Source organism: Eschscholzia californica, unplaced genomic scaffold (genome assembly GCF_041429995.1).
Source record: "Eschscholzia californica isolate CP2 unplaced genomic scaffold, dmEscCali1.0.p SCAF_6, whole genome shotgun sequence".
In the NCBI taxonomy this organism is placed as follows: Eukaryota; Viridiplantae; Streptophyta; class Magnoliopsida; order Ranunculales; family Papaveraceae; genus Eschscholzia; species Eschscholzia californica.
Window position 1 is genome coordinate 23,139,953 of NW_028238483.1, and position 21,157 is coordinate 23,161,109.

General features: G+C 37.3%; 1 protein-coding gene across 4 annotated transcripts; it reads left to right on the plus strand.

Moving 5' to 3' along the window:
- Positions 1–2,470: 2,470 nt before the first annotated feature.
- Positions 2,471–15,422, plus strand: LOC147532608 (uncharacterized). Of its 4 annotated transcripts, XM_086647811.1 has the most exons (10): positions 2,556–2,775; positions 3,837–3,920; positions 4,002–4,074; positions 4,187–4,252; positions 4,377–4,510; positions 5,063–5,193; positions 6,094–6,233; positions 6,391–6,505; positions 7,554–8,074; positions 14,796–15,422. In XM_086647811.1, the coding sequence occupies exons 2-5, from the start codon at positions 3,889–3,891 to the stop codon at positions 4,446–4,448; spliced, it is 243 nt and encodes an 80-aa protein (XP_086503937.1). In that variant the 5' UTR covers positions 2,556–2,775; positions 3,837–3,888; the 3' UTR covers positions 4,449–4,510; positions 5,063–5,193; positions 6,094–6,233; positions 6,391–6,505; positions 7,554–8,074; positions 14,796–15,422. The 4 variants fall into 4 exon arrangements, with proteins under 4 accessions (XP_086503934.1, XP_086503935.1, XP_086503937.1 ...); XM_086647810.1 differs by lacking the exon at positions 7,554–8,074 and having other exon boundaries at positions 6,094–6,406; XM_086647808.1 differs by lacking the exons at positions 6,391–6,505; positions 7,554–8,074; positions 14,796–15,422 and having other exon boundaries at positions 2,471–2,775; positions 5,063–6,200.
- Positions 15,423–21,157: the final 5,735 nt, after the last annotated feature.

Sequence of the window (21,157 nt, forward strand, 5' to 3'; positions counted from 1 at the left end):
GCCTCCCCCCGGTGCTCCAAGCTCAGTCGCCTGGGGCGGAGCTTGAGTCGCACCTTCAGTCGCCCTTAACATTAGGGGCGACTGAAGGTGTCCCCAAATGTGACCAACGGTCACATTGGGGAGAGATCTTGGCCGTTGGATTATCCAACGACCAGATCTGCCTTATTTTTTTCATTTTTTTTGTAAAATAAAAATATTAAACAATTAAATATAAAATTAAAAATAACTAAAAAATAAAAAATAACTAAAAAATATAAAACAACTTAAAAATCAAAACCAACAATAATAATAAAATTATATTAATACAAACCGACTTTTGCATTGAATTATTAAAATCATTGAACAAAAGTGTCGGTCCCCGAATGATGTTTCAACCTTGGAAAAAAATATATTATTTTGAAAATAATTCAAAAACGTGTTTACACACGTTTCTCGCACACCAACAAAAACGCCACACACACATTTCCCACATAAACAAATTTTCGGCTTAGGTTGGAGCTGAATTTTTTAGGCTGAGCTGAGGCAAAAAATTTTGGGTGAAAAATTTGTTTTTTCGGCCTAAGACAGATTGTGGTTGGAGATGCTCTAACAAGTATGTAACTTGTTACTTTTTAGGAAGAGTTATTTCCTTTTTGGCCCCCTACTTTGTGACCAGCTTCCTTGTTGGCCTCCTATTTTTCATAAATTCAAATTTGACCCCCTATTTTCAAGTAAATGTCGTAACTACCCTTCCTAATTTCAAAATAAAAATATCAAAAATAATATTAAAAATGTTAAAAAAAAAAAATTCCGAGTAGTTATAGCGTTTACTTGAAAATATGGGAGGTGGTAATATTTTTACTTTGAAATTATGAAGGGTAATTATGACATTTACTTGAAAATAAGGGGCCAAATTTAAATTTATGAAAAATAGGGGGGTCAAAAAGGAAGTTGGTCACAAAGTAGGGGGCCAAAAAGGAAATAACTCTTTTAGGAGGAATAAAGAAATGACCCTTTGTGGTGGGGACCAAATGCGGGTACACGTCCCGCACCCCCTACCACACGGGCTTGACAATAATTTTTTTGTACACTCAAAGTAAGAATCTAAAAGACCCACCTATTTAGGTGGATCTTTGAATTTGACTATTTTATGAGTAAATTTGTCTCGAAAAGTTCCTAGGTCATGTCTTTGATTAAAAGTTCTTAGTTTATCATTAAAAATGAATAACACGTTCTTTTAAAGTTCTTAAAAAAAGATCTGAACCAATAACGCGAAACTTTAGAGGTTTTAAATAAAGGTTCTAACCAATAACACAGAACTTCAAAATTCTTAAAAAAAGGTCGAAACCCATAACACTGAACTTGAACTAATAACGCGAAACTTTAAAGGTTTTGAATATAGGTTTTAACCAATAACACAAAACTTCAAAATTCTTAAAAAAAAGGGTTGAAACCCATAACACTGAACTTCAAAGGTCTCAAGCACCTTGAAGATTTTATAAAAGTTTCGAACAAATAATCCCCACCTAAGAACTTTGTTTGTCCATACATCGACGATTTTCTTTTCTTTTGGGTTATTTAGACATTGGCCCCCAACTATTCAGCAATATTAGGACTACACCCCTAAACTGAAAATATGTATGACGTTGACCCTCATTCTCGTTTTTTTCCGTTAAATATCAGTTAAGTGGTTTGCGTACCAACCACGTGAGTAAATTATGACAAAAATACCCTTCACCAAATAATTAGGGTTTGTTTAGACATTGATCTCCCAGTTACATAGCAATTTTAAGATTACACCACCAAAATGAGGATATGTATATGGTTGACTCACATTCTCGATTTACTGTCTAACATCAGTAAAGTGGGTCACGTGCCAAGCACATGCATGAGTATTTTTATATTATAAGTAACAAGTCTAAAACTTACTAAGATCTAGACTTTTATCTAATTAACCAGACTTACAGGACGACCAAATATCGGCGTAAGCCCTTTTTATATGTTTCCCATCGGTTGCCTAATATATTTAGCCAGAGGGGTTGAACCCGTCTCGGACTCCAGCTAACCTATTTTTTTAAAATATTTCTGGCTTATTTGCATCGAGTTCTCGGACTAACTTCGAGTTCATGGACCAATCACTTTCTTTAAATTATGCAATTTGAAGTCTTAGATTTTTATGATCGATGTTACATTAGAATGAATATTCCATCGTATAAATTATCTCTGCAAACCTATAAAAATAAGAAGTATACAAAATCACACAGAAAGTACTTAATTGGTATTTGAAAAAAAAATCGAGAATGAAAGTCAACCCTAAACATATTTTTATTTAAAGGGTGTAATCCTAATACCAATCATAGTTGGGGGGTCAATGTTAAAATATCATAATTATTTCATGAAAGGTTTGTCATAAGTCACACATGTTGTCACGTAAACCACTTAACTGATATTTAACGGAGAAAACGAGAATGGGGTCAACAGTATACACATTTTAATTTTGGAGGTGCAATCCTAATATCGCTAAATAACTGGGGTCAGTGTCTAAATAACCCTATTCCTTTTTACCTATCTCGGCTGAACAAGGAAGAACTCGCGGGTCACTTCTATGTTCTAAACCGAGAGAAAGACAGAGAGATCAAACCGGGAATCTGATCGAGATGTCTTCATAACTTCATCAGTTTCTCCTTCTCAGCTTCTCTAACTTCAAAGTGAAATCTAGGGTTCTTCATCTTCTATTTCGTTAACAAAAACAAAATCAACTAATCAGGGATTCAGACTTGGTTATCTACTATCTAGGTAAGTAATGTTTCTTTAAGCACTATTATGTCTATAATTTTCATTTTTCCCTAATAAATCTGTACTATTTGTTCTTATACTTGTCTATTTAAGTGTTTTTGTCTCATGGAACAAAATAAAATAGAAACAGATTTGATTTTCTGAAAAGTAGGGAAGGAATTGGCAAAGCAAACTCCCCTAGTACTAGAGAATTTCCCAGTTCTTAAATTTGGCCAATTGTCATTTAGGGTTCACTCCAATAATGTGTATTTGGCTGCCCCAATTTCACCCATTTTGAGTACTTGATAGTAGCGTTCTTGTAAAAGTTCGCGATTTTGTCTATTTTTTTTTGTTCCAGTGAGTTCTTCTAAAGTATTAGGTATTATCAAGATAATTAAGTTAGGTCTTCTCCAAAAATTGTATGTCCAAAGATCCTCAAGTACCCTAGCTAAGGAAAAAACTTGATATACTATTCGACACCAAAAATTGTCTTTACATGTTAGTTTCTACGATTATATATATACCGCAAGAAGAAATTTGGTTTGAAAATAATTTAGGCTAGTCCTGTATAGATTCAAATCCTGACTCTGCCCTTGGTTTCATCAATGGTAATAGTACATGGTCGGACGATGAATCGATGATAACTGCATCTTCTCTTACCCTGTTTTAGCTTAATAAAGTGTGTAGAATATTTTGGATTGTTTTAAAGCCATCAAAATTCAAAAGAGTAAATTTAAAAATTTGATGGCCTCTTGAGATGGTTTAGGAATAGATATCCAATTTATTTTCTAATGTCAAAGGCATTCTATGTTGCAACACTGTGAAGGATGGTTTCCGTTTCAATTTTTTATTCATTCGCCCGAATCTTAATTGGTTAAATTTTCGTCTTCTCTTTCTTCCAACTGAATTTTAATAGCGGTGGATTTAGATAATATCATTAACTTGGGTAGCTAACTATATTCTCTATATCGAGAAATTTTCTCTTGTCTTATTTTTGATGTTCTGTTCATCCCTTCAAAACTTGTACTCATTTTTCATGTCTCTAAACCATAAACTAAAGTGTTACAAATTTAGTTTTGCAGTTTCTTGACTCAATTCTTAGGAGTTTATAATCTTGAAGTCTTGAATTAGAAAATGGATGGAAAGTACTCGGCAGAAATGTTGAAGTGAGTTCATCTCTTTTACTTTTGCTTCTTGCCTTTGTGTGTAGGTAGTATTTTTCGACTCAAAAATCTTACTTAATGCAGGCATCTAGAGAAGCAAAGCGAAGTCCTTATGGAAGCATACAGATCAATGTCACATGAATTACATAGGCTTCAGGTAGTTCCCGCGACCTAGAAAAATTATCTGTTAATCCTTAATATAGAATCTGCTCCAAATATTTCTGAATTTTTAAGTTTTTTTCCTTTTTGATATCTTTTATTTGTTACAGGTGGAAGAAGAACTGTTGATGCGCAAATTCTATGAAATTGCATATGGTCATCCCCTAAATAATAATGTAAACGACCAGTTTATATGTGAATCTATTTATTTCGACATGTCCTAAAAAGTTATTGTGTTGTTAAATCTTAAATTGAGAAATTTATACCTTTTTAGATTGATAAAGTTTAACTATTTTGCAGGAGAAAGATGGAAAAGATCCTTTCGCTGATGTCGAGAATGGACAGTCTGATGCACCAAGTGGTCAAAATTAGCTCAAATCTTGAAGCACAATTTTGTTCATTGTTGATAAAATTTTGTTTTCTGAAATTCAAAGGTACAACCTCAAATTTCCTCTTTTATGTTTGATTGAATCTTTACATGAAATGATGAAAAGTAAAACAAAGAAATCTTCACATGGGATCTGAATACATAAATTTAGCCCTCGATGATAAGAATGTGCGTTATGTAGTTTGGATGGGTCTATCCACCCGACTAACTCGTGCAACGGGTTGGCCACTGGATTCTATGGTAGCCTGAGCTGATCGGACACTGGACCTCGGAGTTAGTTGTTGTGTGAGAAAATATGAATTGTAGGACTTTAATATGAATTATTGGACTAGAGTTTGTGTCCTCTGTGTGGTATATATATAAGAGTTCGTAAAAACTCAACTCGGACCATTGGGGGTCGTGGATTGGCCCTTGTGCAATCCCGAGCCGATGGTCCCAACAAGTTCGGTCGTTGTGTTTGAGTTTGCGAAGTCTTAGAGATCACAACTGAAACTAAAATCAAATGTATGAAACAATGAAACTTCATAATTGAATATGACATACATATATTTCATGCTCTTTCTTCTTAAAATCTGAAAAACGTTTTCTTTAAACGAAGGTGCTACCGGATCAACACCGAGTTGGGAATACTGAGACAGCTCGTAGGCAAGACAAGGCGAGGAAGTGCAATCAACATCAGAGAAAATCGTCAATCCTAAATCTAAACCGGACAATTCCATGCTAGCATTGGTACTTCCTGAGTTACTTTAGCATGTCCTTTTGTACGAAAATCGATCATTGTTTATTCACCACTCTAGATGGACAGCGACACTTAGATCCTCTGATTCAGACTCTGTAATTTGTAGACGAAATTTTCCAGGTAGGAAGATTCAGACTCTTTCTTTAATAACATCTCTTTCACTCTCTCACTTCATTTCCAATTTTGTTCCTTCATCCATTACTATCTTCACAGCTTTACAGACATCTTGTTTACTGAACCAGCAATCTTCTTATCTCCTCTCAACTTTCACTGCAACCTTCAAATCTCCACTCAAAATCCTTGTATTCAAAGATTGATCCTCCAAATGTGGTATCAAAACTATATGAGAATCACTCATCAATGCTTCCCACATAGACTCAAATCCGCAGTGGCTTATAAAACATCCAACTGATTGGTGAGCCAATATCTGTAACTGATGAACTCAACTGCCTTGAACAATTCCTCTCCCATTAGCTCTCTCTAGGAAGCCCTCTGGCAATGCCTCCTCCACCGTCTCAGTTCCCCGTTGGTGGTTTTAAAGCTGCAAAAAAATGGCAACCCAGTAAGCGCAATACCAAGAACAAGTTCTTGGAATTGATCTTTTGTCAAAACCCACTCCCTTCCAAATGCACAACACAGAACTGAATCCTTCTTAAACCCTCCTAACCAATGTCCCCACTTCTCTTCCAATTGATTAGTCCCTACTATTTGCTGATTAGGTAGAGTTGGACCCATTAATAGGATAGGTTTTTTGTCCTGAATCTCGATGTAATCGCAGTAATAACCTTCAATTTCTCGGTAAGTTCTTACAGAGACAAGATCACCATCCTGCAGTGAAGTGATCAAATATTCATACATTGATAAGTTATTTGTGTTTTCATTTTTGCAAGTCCAAAATGATGGAGAAGTTTGAAGTTTGTAGCTGTGTAGTTTTAGTGGTGAATTATGTGGAAAATCAAATGGTGGATTCACCATCAATTGCAGTTTTGTTTCGGTATCATCTTTTTCGATCTTACGTGAACACTAAAAAGTAAGCATTTGAAGCTTCCACTATTAACAGAGTGATATATTGATTTGATACCAAGTGGTTTTGTTATAGAAATAATCCGATAGGTAAAATCAAAGAAAACAAAATCTGGGGCAAGATCAAGAATGATAGATTTAATTTGATTTTATAAACTATGCAGGGCCGTGGATGGGCCAGTGCGAGCAAGGCGCCCGCATTGGGGCCTGGGCCCACCACGACAAAGGTTACTTCTCTAAATTTCGTCTAATTTACTTACCGTATCTAGGGAAGCAAGAGTAAGGTGCTGTTTGTTTTTCTATTTTTTCAGATCTGAAATCTGAATTGGGGTTCCAATTCAGATTTCAGATGTTTGTTTTTCAATTTAAGAAAATCTGAAAATTTAACTGAATTGGGTAGTGTCTGAATTGGCTGAAAAAGAGCCCACATATTTCAGACTTCAAAACAAGTCTGAAATACAAGTCAAATGTCTGAAATTTGTTAAAAGACCTTTCTACCCCTGTGGTTTAATCTTTTGTCCCATATTCAAAATTTCACCTCCGGCAAAACCACCATTACCACCACCGGAAAAACCTCCATCACCACCGGAAAAATCTTCACTGTCACTAGCACCACCTACTAAACCAGAAACATCAGACCATAACACGATTAACAAAACCACCACCAAACCACACCATTATCGGAAACTTGACCACCAACACAAAAACAAGACCACCACACCGGATCTGGCGAGGTTTTGGATTTCCCAAGCTTCTGTTAGGGAGAGAGAGCGAGAGATCCAAAGAGAGTTGTAACCCAGATTAGAAAGAGAGAGAGAGATTCGAAGAGAGTTGTATCCCCGATTAGAGAGAGAGAGACAGAGAGATTCGAAGAGACTAACTTTGGTTAGATAGAGAGAGGGATCCGACGACGTTTAATGAGAGATCCGGCGACGTTTAGAGAGAGAGAGAGAGATCCGGCGACGTTTAGAGAGAGTGATACATCCGGTCAGATCCCCATCGCCTGGAGAAAGAGAGATGAAGGAGGCTGCTGGTCTGAGAGGATAAAAGAGATAAAACCCTAATCTAGGGTTTTTATTATGCCAAGAGAAAGACAAGAAAAATTAGGTTTTATTGTGGTCAAATTTATTAACTAGGGGGTATAAATATCAAACTCTTAATTCAGACTTCATAATTCAGATTTAGAAAACAAACATCTTATTAGTATAATAATTAAGTCAATTCAGATTCAGCCAATTCAGTTCAGCTAATTCAAATTCAGCCAATTCAGTTCAGCTAATTCAGATTCAGTCATTTCAGATTCGGACATACATAAAAAAACAAACAGCACCTAACACTAGAACACTGAATTGCTAGTAGCTCTGTTGGTAAGATACATGGGTTGTGCACAACAGGTCTACCCTCTCTAGGCCTCTCACCTTCAAATCTTTTTGTAATCTTTTTTATTTTCTAAGTTGTAACAACCAACCCTCTCTAGGCCTCTCCCATCTTCAAATCTTTATGTAATTTTTTTATTTTACAATTTTTCTCTATCAATCTATCTTTCAAACTTTAATTTTAGATTTTGTGGAACAGAAAAATCGGAACAGTAATTTTGTAAAATCATCTACAAATTAGGGGACTTTTATTTGGTTAGGGCAATCACAGAGCAACACCTTTTATTTGGGTTCATCGATTATTTATTATAAAGTTTTACAGGTAAACTATTTCAACTTTGTGATCATTAATTCGTTGTAAAAAATTTCTTTTACCTCGAACTTGTGTATAAATAGATCCCGATTAAAATTTGGCACTGGGTCCCAAAATTGTCAGTCACGGCCCTGAAACTATGGAAGGCAATGAAGAGAAGTCCTGTTGGAAAACTAGGGTAGATCAATGGAACTGTCGGATAGAAAACAACTTATTCACTGTGTCGTGGTATGGAGGCCACTGCCTTGAAAGTGATTTCGGAGTAACCGGGGTGCTAATTACTTGATTCCGATCACTCCCCAAGGATTGACCACAGCTTACTTCCTCTGTCTGCACTAACAGAGATAGTAATGGAGATAACAGAACTCGAAAGCTTTAACAATCAGAAAGAGGAAGATAGCCTAAATTGAGTTGTGTGTTTTCTCTCTTGAGTTCGGCCGGTATATATAGCCTCTGAGAAAACCCTAACCGCCTAGGAAACGTGGTAGAGAAGTTAAGGGAGTGGGAGATAAACTCGGAAACTGATTAACCCTACGAAATCAGTTAGAGATATACTCAAATACTGATTAGGTTAATCCCACCGACTTAGTCAACATCCGAGTTTGAGTAAAACTACTCTTCGTGGCAAAAGAGTCTTTTCACTATAAGCTCCCAAGCTCCCAAGCTCCCAAGCACCCAAGCACCCGAGCACCCAAGCACCCGAGCACCCAAGCACCCAAGCACCCAAGCACCCGAGCACCCGAGCACCCAAGCACCCAAGCACCCAAGCACCCGAGCACCCGAGCACCCGGGCACACGGGCACACGGGCACACGGGCTCACGGGCTCACGGGCTCACGGGCTCACGGGCCACGGCCCAAAGGGCCAAAGTGGCCCAAATAGCCCAAATAACCAAAGTGGTCCAAATAGCCCAAATAGCCAAAGAGACCAAATTGGTTAAAAGGCCCAAATGCCTCACATGTGTGCGCGCGCGTATGGGAGCCTTCTCTACTCCACCATGTGCTTTACAATGAGTTGTCAAGCAACTTATTATAAGGCACATTTAGTTTCACTAGTTGAGAGATGTGGGACATTAATTGTCTAGAGAAAGAGAGCTTTGAATGCCATCTTACATCTAGAGGTAGACCCCACCCATGTGCCAACTAGAAGACAAATTGTCTTGACTAGTAGTGAGTGGGTGAGGCTCACTTCTCAATTAATTATTAGATGGTAATGGGCCCAACCATGGAATCACCCAAATGGGCCCAACCATGGAATCACCCAAATGGGCCCAACTATTGTCTAAACCCAACAATCCCCCACAAGATGGCTATCAAAGACTTCTGACTACTAAGCTGGAAGTGGGACATGTACTTAAGTGTTCAATATCTTTCGATTTGAATTGACACATAGTGGAGTGAGGCAACAACCAAAAATAAAGCAACCAAGTGAAATTACTCTTGAACTTGGAGATTTCTGGCTGAGACTCCCACAACACATACGATACCCGGTGAGTTCTGCGTTCTCCGCGATTCGTTCATGTTCATTAAGTAGGCCCTGAACATACCTTGGGACTGGTGAGGTTTTAAGAAGACTGCTGTCTGTCTTCTATAGAGGGCGGCCTTACACCCTCGGGCTCACTTAGGTGATCTCTTTGAGTCTACCTCATCGCAGGCTCTGACCCCTTACTCGGGTCTTGAAATCATTAAGAACTTTGGAAGTTCATCCTCATCATCATCATCAGCAGCTAAGCACCATATAGTCCGTCTCAATAGGACCACCATTACGGTAATGGATATGTTAGCTATCGGTGTATTCATCAAGTCCGTCTCATTAGAACCACCACAAAGGGCTATGAATACATTAAGAGCCTTAGGCTCATCCTCAGGTCCAACTCTGACCCCTTAATGGAGCTCTGCTAGTTTTTACTCTAGCTGACTCCGCTCCACGTCGCAGGAATGGAAAATCAGCACAGGGGCTTTAGCCCCATTCCTTTAGACGTCTCGAGAACTAGTCTCCTCGTTAAGCCTTTAGTAAGTGGGTCTGCCAGATTCTGTTCTGACCTCACATAATCCAAGGCTATTACACCATTTTTCAGCATATGCTTCACTGCAGCATGCCTTATCCTGATGTGTCTCTTCTTGCCATTGAACACATTATTCTTTGCAACAGCAATGGCAGCCTGTGAGTCACAATGAAGGGAAATTGGTGTAGTTTCCCTTCCCCACTGTGGTATGTCTCCCAAGAGACTCCTCAACCACTCTGCCTCCTGACTTGCCAGTTCAAGAGCAATAAACTCAGACTCCATAGTGGAACGTGCTATGCATGTCTGTTTGGAAGACTTCCATGATACAGCACCTCCACCCAACACAAAAACATAACCACTAGTTGAACTGACTTCATCATTGTCAGTGACCCAGTTAGCATCACAGTAGCCTTCCAGCACTGCTGGGAACTTTCCATAATGTAGGCCTAGATCAATTGTGCCTCTTAAATACTTAAGCAGGCGATGAAGTGCTCTCCAGTGTTCTTCACTAGGGTTGTGTGTGTATCTACTGAGTCTATTTACTGCGAACGCAATGTCAGGTCTTGTGTGATTCATCAGAAACATCACACTTCCTATGATCTTAGCATACTTGGATTGTGAGACACCTAGTCCTTCATTCTTCACCAGAGTTGTGCTAGGGTCATAGGGAGTTCTCACAGGATTCACATCATAGGAGTTGAACTTTCTCAGTATCTGTTCAACATAATGAGGTTGACTCAGAGAGATGCCATCTAGGGTTCTCTTGATTTTAACCCCTAGTATAACATCTGCCTCTCCTAAGTCCTTCATCTCAAACTTAGATGACAGAAAGGTTTTTACCTCATTCACATCATCTTCATTGGCACCAAAGATGAGCATGTCATCAACATACAGACATATGATGACATATCCAGACGTACACCGTTTAGAATATACACATGAGTCTGAGTTATTCACAGTGAAGTCATTGCTCAACATGGTATCATCGAATTTCTCATACCATTTCTTGGGTGCCTGTTTTAGACCATAGAGGGACTTCTTCAGTCTACATACCTTACTCTCCTGACCATGGATTACGAATCCCTCTGGTTGAGACATGTAAATCTCCTCATCTAGATCTCCATTCAGGAAGGCCGTTTTAACATCCATCTGATGTATTACCAGGTCATGCATGGCAGCCAACGCGATAAGAGACCTAATTGTGGTGATTTTAGTCACTGGGGAGTAGGTATCAAAGTAGTCAAGTCCCTCTCTCTGTGTAAAGCCTCTGATCACCAGTCTGGCTTTATACTTATCTATGGTCCCATCTGGCCTAATCTTTTTCTTAAAGATCCACTTACTGCTAATGGGTTTACACCCTTTAGGTAAGTCGGCCAGCTCCCACGTATGATTAACTAGGATAGAGTCTAGCTCGCTTTTTATGGCCTCTTTCCATAAGCTTGCATCTACTGAAGTTATGGCTTCATGATAAGTCTTTGGATCAGTCTCAATTAAGAAACTAGATACAAACTCATTGTTAAGCCAGTCTACATCTTCAGATAGAAAAGCAGTAATGAAGTCGGGACCAAAAATTTTCTCTATCCTACGTCTCTTACTTTTCCTAAGTCCTGTTCCATCTTCTACACTATCTGTGGTGGAGATAGATGGGAGCATACTGTTAGGCACTCCTTCATGTGTGGGTAAATCAGTAAGTGACAAATCATTCATAGGAATATTTTCAACAGGTAGTTTCAAAGGAAACTCATGCTCAAAGAATTCAGCATCTCTAGATTCCGTTATTGTTTCATCTTCCAATAACATGAATCTATATGCTGCACTATTTTGAGCATAACCAATAAATACAGAATCAACTGTCTTTGGTCCGACACTGACTTTCCTAAAGTCAGGTATACCCACTTTGGCCAGACACCCCCACACTCTTAGAAATTTCAGGTTAGGTGCATAACCTTTCCATAATTCATAAGGTGTTTTGTCTAGCCCTTTGTGGGGTACTCTGTTGAGTATGTGGCAGGCAGATAAGATCGCCTCCCCCCACAGTTCATCGGGTAATCCTGAGCTTAGAAGCATGGCATTCATCATGTTTTTGAGTGTCCTGTTTTTCCTCTCTGCAACACCATTCTGTTGTGGCGTATAAGGAGCACTAAATTCATGGATGATTCCATGTTTTTCACAGAAGGATTTAAGGGTGTTAGAGTTATACTCTCCTCCCCTGTCAGACCTAAACCTCTTTATTTTTCTGTCTAGTTGGTTTTCTACTTCAGCCTTATAATTCAGAAAAGCTTCTTCAGCTTCATCCTTAGACCTCAAGAGGTAAACTTTCGTGTACCTTGAGTAGTCATCTATGAAGGTAATGTAGTATCTCTTACCTCCTCTGCTAGCTAGGTTTCTGAAATCAGCTAAGTCTGAGTGTACTAGTTCTAAAAGTTCTGTCGTTCTAATTGTGACATTCTTAAAGGACAGTTTCGCATGTTTAGCTTCTACACATATGGGACATCTAGTGTGATCATCAAGATCATCTGCACTGATGATTCCATTCTCTTTAAGTTTCTTAATAGAAGCGTAATTAACGTGTCCTAGTCTACCATGCCATAAATTAGAAGACTCAACGATATAAGCAGAACTAGAAGTATTATTAATTTCTGAATCGATGTTCACTACAAAAAGGCCCCCACTCAGATATCCCTTCCCAACAAAGACTCCATTCTTAGAAATTACAATTTTATCAGATTCAAAAACTAATTTTAAACCAGCTTTGTTGAGAAGAGATCCCGAGATCAGATTCCTCCTTAGGGTGGGCACGTAGAGAACATCGTTCAGGGACAGATTCTTTCCAGAGGTGAGTTTCAGAAGAACCTTTCCTTTGCCCACGATTCCAGCTTTTGCAGAGTTGCCCATGTAGACGCTGGATCCATCGTTCATCTCCTCGAAGGTCTGAAACATCTCTCTGTTTGCACACATATGCCTGGAAGCTCCTGTGTCTAGCACCCATTCATGTTTGCTTTCCACCAAACAAGTCTCGGCTACTGCAGCAATGATCTCTTCAGGTTCAGCGATATTCAGTACAGCAACGTTTGAGCGTTGGTCCTTCCTCTGGTTGCACTGGTATGCTTTGTGTCCTGATTTTCCACAGACATAGCAGAGACCTTTCGATTTCTGGATCTTCGAGTTAGACTTGACTCCTCCAGTCTTACTCTTTCCAGCCTTCTTCTTCTTCTTATTAGTTTTGGACCTGTCTTTGTTTCCAGAGGGAACAGATTCAACTAAGTTAGCAGAAGGGGAATTCAAAGAGAGGTTAGCAAACTTATCCTTGAGGCGATTTGCCTCTTCAGTCCTCATGTGACTGATCAACTCCTGAAGGGACATGTCCTTCTTCTTGTGCTTCAGATGGTTTCTGTAGTCACTCCAGGATTGAGGAAACTTTTCCAGCAGAACATTGGCTTGAAGGATTTCACACATCTTCATGCCTTCAGCAAGTATTTCAGCAACCAGGTTCTCATAGACATGAACCTGCTCCATGATGGAAGAGTCATCGTTGATTTGGAACTGTAACCACTTTCCCACGATGTACTTCTTCCTTCCAGCATCGTCAGCTCCGTATTTCTTTTGAAGGGTATCCCAGATATCCTTAGCAGATTTGTAGTTGACAAACAAGTCGAATAACTTGTTGTCCATATGATTCAGCAGATGTCCTCGAACGATTTTGTTGTCTTTCTGGTTTTTGACAACATCACCGTTCGAAGTAGAAGACCTATCCTTAACAGGGGTAATGTCGATGTCGATTGAAGAACCAGTAGATAAATCCTCGAACAGAATATAATCAACTTCGAGTTGTTCGAAGAAGATAAGTAGCTTCTGTGACCACCTCTTGTAGTTAGTTCCATCAAGAGGGATCATCTTTGACATATCAGGTAGGGTTTTGAGATTAACAGCAGCCATTGATCAGAAAATCACTTTCAAATTGTTGGAAAACTAGGGTAGATCAATGGAACTGTCGGATAGAAAACAACTTATTCACTGTGTCGTGGTATGGAGGCCACTGCCTTGAAAGTGATTTCGGAGTAACCGGGGTGCTAATTACTTGATTCCGATCACTCCCCAAGGATTGACCACAACTTACTTCCTCTGTCTGCACTAACAGAGATAGTAATGGAGATAACAGAACTCGAAAGCTTTAACAATCAGAAAGAGGAAGATAGCCTAAATTGAGTTGTGTGTTTTCTCTCTTGAGTTCGGCCGGTATATATAGCCTCTGAGAAAACCCTAACCGCCTAGGAAACGTGGTAGAGAAGTTAAGGGAGTGGGAGATAAACTCGGAAACTGATTAACCCTACGAAATCAGTTAGAGATATACGCTCCCAAGCTCCCAAGCACCCGAGCACCCGAGCACCCGAGCACCCGAGCACCCGGGCACCCGGGCACCCGGGCACACGGGCTCACGGGCTCACGGGCTCACGGGCCACGGCCCAAAGGGCCAAAGTGGCCCAAATAGCCCAAATAACCAAAGTGGTCCAAATAGCCCAAATAGCCAAAGAGACCAAATTGGTTAAAAGGCCCAAATGCCTCACATGTGTGCGCGCGCGTGTGGGAGCCTTCTCTACTCCACCATGTGCTTTACAATGAGTTGTCAAGCAACTTATTATAAGGCACATTTAGTTTCACTAGTTGAGAGATGTGGGACATTAATTGTCTAGAGAAAGAGAGCTTTGAATGCCATCTTACATCTAGAGGTAGACCCCACCCATGTGCCAACTAGAAGACAAATTGTCTTGACTAGTAGTGAGTGGGTGAGGCTCACTTCTCAATTAATTATTAGATGGTAATGGGCCCAACCATGGAATCACCCAAATGGGCCCAACTATTGTCTAAACCCAACAAGTCCAACCAAGGAAGTACGAACATCTGACATGGTTTCTGATCTAGTTGGGAGGCCATGAATATGGGTTATAGTTATTGAGGTGAAAGAGATCAGATTGAAGGTTTAAAGGTTCTAATTTGGAGATTTTGTTGCCTTTTTCTATTAACTTGTTAGAGAGGTGCAGAAATAGAGTTATGTGACCCATGGAAACATGACTTCATGAAATGTTGTAGTGGATGATGTTTTGCTGCTAACCATTCTCTCTCTTGAATCTCTCCCCCTCTGTCTATCTCGTGGTTTATACCTTGGTCTAAACCTAACAGGTACGAGGTGTTGTTCGTGGCAAAGGCTCTCTGCCCATCAAGAAGGCCTTGCCTGAACTTGAAGTCCAACCTATAGCCCTCGAAGCTCTCCTATGGGATGTGAATCTCGAAGCAAATACAAGTGATGTAAGATTGATACCCTCTAAAAGCTTAAAAGAGAAAGAAAACAAAGATCGGTAAGATCTGTATATGCTTGTGATTTTTTTTGTTTATCCATTTTGTAAGAGTAACTAGTATTGGTAATTTGCTTATGCCTGGATGAAAGTTGGGTTGGGTTTAAGCTGAATTAAGTTGTAGGGTGAGAGATAGCAAGTGTTCGTTGCAATGGCAATGTTGTGTGAGGTTGGATCTAGTGTTTGTTGTTGTTTGGATCCCTTTTTGTATAATTGATTTGCTACTTGGATTCTTTTTTCAAGTGTTGCACTTTGGACTCCCTTTTGACAGAATCACTCAAAAATATTCTAATTCTCAATTGGAATCTACCTAAATGGGTGAATTTGGTAGGAATCCACTTAATTCAAAAGTCGATATGAATTTACCGAATTCCAAAAATAGGCGACTGGAGTAAATTTCGGTGGACCCGTACCGAATATTCTCTTGTGATTCAGTGACCGAGTTCACAAGGAGGGACCTTTTCAACAAGAATGGGCCCTTATAAAACTTCCCAATTTACCTTTATATAATCAATATTGCACCATGGACCCTCTAGTTTATTTAAGTCATCTTCTTCTTCTATCTTTTACTCATCTTCTTTTATCTTTAACTCATCTTCTTCTTTTATCTCTAATTCTTTATCGTGTTTGTTCAACTAAGTTACGCCCTAGTTGTGATGTTGCTTTGCATTGTAACGAGATAATTTAGACGCCAACAACCCTTGGTTGGAGGTAAGAGGTATAGTCTTCCATCTTAGAGGTCAAGGGTTCGAGGCACGCTGAACAATTTAAAAAAAAGAAGATAATTGAGACAAATTTTCTCAAAAAAAATTTGAGACACAGAAAGATCGCGTATCATCATTTAAAATTAATATTACTACTGATCCGCCTTCTTTGGGAGTTGATCATCAAACTGAATCCCTGACGCTGATAATCAAATTCCTTCATCATCTACTGATTTCGAAATCGTTTCAATTTTGGGATTCATATTTCTTCGTAAAACCACCAGAGCATATTTTCCGACGGGGAATACAGAAAAATTAACAGTTCACAAAATTAACTTTAAGTACAAAATTTTATTTATTTATATTTTAAGCCCTTTCTCCCTCTTTCTTCTTCTCTGGAGAAAAACTCATCCATCTCATCTCCTCTATAACTTCTAGCTAAACTTTTTCATTTTTCTTCTCCGTCACTTCTCTTACTTATCTTTCATAAATTAGTACAAAAATTTATTTATTTATATTTTAAGCCCTCTCCCCCTCCACCAAGAGAGGTAAACACATTTTAAACCTAGAAATTAGTTAATTTTGAGTCATAAAACATATATTTTTTATCACTTCTAAACATATTAGGTTTGTTCTCCATGCTTTTAGGGTTTAATGATTAAAAAACAAAGGGTGGAGAAGAAGATGAAGGAAAGAAGAAACACTTGAAAGGATTTTAGGGTTTAGATCCCTAGAAAATTTCTGTTTAAATTTATAAAATTTTACTCTAAATTCCTTTAATGACTCTTCTAAAAATTTAATTTTTCCAACCCAAAATTGGAAGTCCTATAACAACAAATAGAAATAAAAAAAAATCAATCTTAGCTGATCGATTTTACAGAAAAATTTGATTCCCCAAAGATTTTTCTTTATTTCTAAAGTCGCGACTTTCATTTGGAGATGATAATACAAACATCAAAAAGCAAAAATTGAAAGGAAATGGCTAAAGGCTCCCATTGAACATATAGACCCCCCGATGATACATGAGACCTCTCACAATTTGTGTGTAATAGGGGGCCTACAACATTCACGACGGGCCTTCAGCCGCACCCAAATAGAAAACACCAAAAACCAAAAATTAAACCCAACCGCTAAATGGTGCACTCATTTCATATCTTTCTTTTTGTAAGATTAACTAATTGGTGTTTTAGTAGGAGGTGGGTTTGCCATACATGCATTGTTGAAATGAAATGATGGCATGAGTGCTCGGGTTTGAATCTTTCCTTTGGTTTCTTTCTTGTTCTGAAGATCATGTGAATTGGTTTTTGTGATAGTGGCCAGGTAGGTTAAGTAGAGGGGAAAACACCCCTTATGGAAATGTAATATTTAATTTAATTTGTATTGTTTTTTGAAAAAGATAGACTAGAAAAAAGGAGTTCAAACAACAAGTCAAATACACGAAATGAGATCCAAACAACAAATCTCACTTGACCCTAAAATTCAACTTACAATTTGATATTCTACTTAGTTCCCCTCAAAACATGTTGGGGGTGTCAATGGGACCAGGTCAAGTGGGGCTGGCTTGAGCATATGAGCCTAGCACAATCCTCAGGAGGGGTCTGGCTTCACAAATAGTTGGATCAAGACAAGAGTACGCTGAGGCCGTAGCCGAGCCAGGACAAGGGTGCGTCGACGTCGACCAATAACACAGATATGGACATACATATGCCTACACAAGCCTTATGCTGGCTTAGTTGGCATGTTTGCTCAGCCTGGATAAAGGTTCAGGTTGGATAATTATTTTTGAGAGAACGGTTGTTATAAGGGGTATACACCACTTTTCTTTGTTCGTAGACATTTCAAAGATATTGAGTCTATATTATTATTATTATTATTATTATTATTATTATTATTATTTTATTGTGACATGAACACCAAGAAACATTACATTCAATATGGTATGGTTACATCACTAACAAATACATGAATTGAATAAGTCTTAACTAAGATCATTGTAGACATCATGGTTTTTAAAGGTCCTACAAAGACCTTTAAGACTATCATACAAATATGAATGTTCAGTCAATAGAGAGAGATTCTACCTCCATAGTGAATAAACTCGTTGGTTTTGAATTTTTGGAGTAAATGCACTACCGACTGGCTAAGCAATTGTTGACTATTATTATTATATTAATTACATTTATTTTTATTATTATGAAAAATATATAAGAATATTATAGTTGTATTTCTCAACAAAAGTAGACATCTTTCAACAAAAAAAAAACAGAAGTGGACATTGATAGGTTATTATCTTAACATACAAAATACATTATATTCCAGAATATGCTTTTGTTCTTACTCGGACTTCCAGATACCAGTGCATATTATATTTATTACTATATAATATTACTAATATAACTATCGTATCATATCAAATTAGTATTTTTATTGGAAAAATAAACATTGAATATCACATAACGTTGGAAAAATAAACACTCTTTTAACCGTCATACGTACGAACAAAATATATAATAATCCACAATATACTTTTAAACTTCCTTGGACTTCTAGATATTTGTGCATATTATATTCATTAATATATTCATTGATATAATATTTTTATTAATACTGTCTTATCATATCAAATTATTAGTTTTATTGATAGTTCAAAAATATATTTTTGGACTCTTATGAAACTAGATATTTGAGGACATTGAAGGACCATGACGGACAATTATTATTGTATATTATTATTATTATTTTATCGTATGAAATAACATATTCTAATTGATATTTAAAGAATGTATTTTTGGACTTTCATGGATATCAGGATTGTTTGTGGATATTGATAGACAATTGATAAATATTTCTTATAATTAATATATTACTATCATAAAAATAATATATATTTTATAATTATTTTATATTTCAATAAAATAATAATACGATATTACGATATCATAAAAATATAATAGTAATAATAATATATTGTATTTAATTTTGATAATACAATAATATTATATTATGATAATATAGTATGATAATGATTTTTTTTGTTGACAGGATATAGATCATATAGTACGATAATGATAGTACTAATATTCTACATTATTAGATACGAGGGTGTAACCCATGCCCGTAGGGCACGGACAGTATTTTCAAACGTTACGCGAGGATGTGCGATTTTTTCTTTCAGATTGATGGTATTGACGATAAAAATAAGTAAAAAAGAGTCAGTATTCTATTAGGTCAAAAAAAAAATAGAATGTTTTAATAGTTACAGTCAATGCAACAACTAAGCTAACACGTTATTAAATCTCGATTTCAGTTTACATAATTCAGTTTTGGAAATCCACATACTCCCAAAAACAGAGTAACACAAATAAACTGTAATTGCAATTCAAAATAAAAGCTACAATTTGGAAATAGTATTAAACTAATAAGTTCAAACATATAAACATTACAAATTAGAACACAGAACCTTTTTGAGTCTCGTTTCTCGCTTTCACAACCACGACCATACGATCTCCTTCATAAGCTTATTGAGCTTGGTACAGAAAGTTCAACTATTTTTTGATGTTCACATCATGCATTCCTGTTTCCAGTGCCTTGCGCTACTCTAGAGTCAAAGAGTTATTTGAGTTACTGTCCTAGCAGAATTACAGTCTCCATTGCCTTGCACTACTCCAGAGTCAAAGAGTTATGAAACCTCATGGTCTAATATATGTATAGTTTTCCTTTCCTGAATGCCCCTAGTACATCAACATTCTTCACATTTGTCGTTTTTAACACCTTTTCACTTCAGAAACCTTGAACAGAAAGTAATATATCAATATTAATAAAGTTCATTAAATAGTGTCTACCTCAATGCAGACATCAATGTTTATAACGTCATAAAGTATAAAGCATAAACCATTAAGTATATCAGAAGTTAAGTGAAAAAAGGCAAAGAAAAAAGAAGATGGATTTACCAAAAAACAATTTCTAAATGAAGCTACAGTGAAGTCAGAATTGAAAAATGAGTCAAATGTTAAACCTAAAGCCACTTGTGAGAGGGAGCGTATTGGCATAAAGTAGGAAAAGAAGCCGAAAATGATATAATGAACTTAAGAACTTGCTGAACTTAGAAACTAAAACTTGATGCAAACTAAATTTGTCTACATAAGCGTATTGGTGAAACCTTACAATATTAACGGTGATTCACCTGCGAATCATGTTGAGTCGGCATTGTTGTTGTGGACACCTTTGATTTGAACTCTACAAACAGTGTAATGTAAGTCCCAATTAGTCACATTGATTATCCTAAGTTTGACTAAAACCGAAAAAAACAAAATGGTAGTAAGACAACAAAACGATAGCTTAATTCATACTAAACCATAAGAGGACAAAATTCAACAAAAATGCGGGGAAAAAATCAGCAAATTATAGAGTGACAAACGTGTTACTGAACATGATAAAGTTTCGATGCAACAAAAACATAGGTAAATCAAATCTAAATTAACTAAAAAAGTGTTCAACTTCTTCCCGCTCACATAAGTTTCAAATACAACCCTAAACTTCACATGACCTGAAAACCTACACATTATGAAAAATTAACAACTCTAAACTTAAAAAAAAAAAAAATCAAACTTCAACAAAAGACCACCTATAGCACTTTCGCAATAAAATCGAACACCCATAGAGACGGACACAGTTACATTATATGGAATGCTGCATCTGTTGGATCATAAGAGACTTAGGTGCCTGCTTGCTAGCTTCAAAGAACATATTTGTCCCTCATCTTACGCACAGACCACTTATATCAAATACTGACTTTAAACACCAACCCAAACTTCAAATTCAAATCTTACGCACAGACATATGCTTCTTCGATAGGCGACTGTAAAGATCCTCTAGAGACACCTTCAAAGAACATATTTATCCCTCATCTTTTGCGACGGCGCCACCAGCCTAGATAAATCACCAAACAATTACATAAAGATAGCTAAATTACTCTTCAGTTTATAACTACAATTATATGTGATACTCAATTAGATGTTAACTTACAAACTTGAAACAATTGGAAACTAATCACTTACAAACAAAATAAAAAATCATAAAACTTACAAACCCAGAAGACAGAAATCGTTTGAGAAAGAGTACCTAAAACTCTCCGCTGCCGAAGCAAAATGAGACCGATGCCTATTGTCAAAGAAAAAACAAAT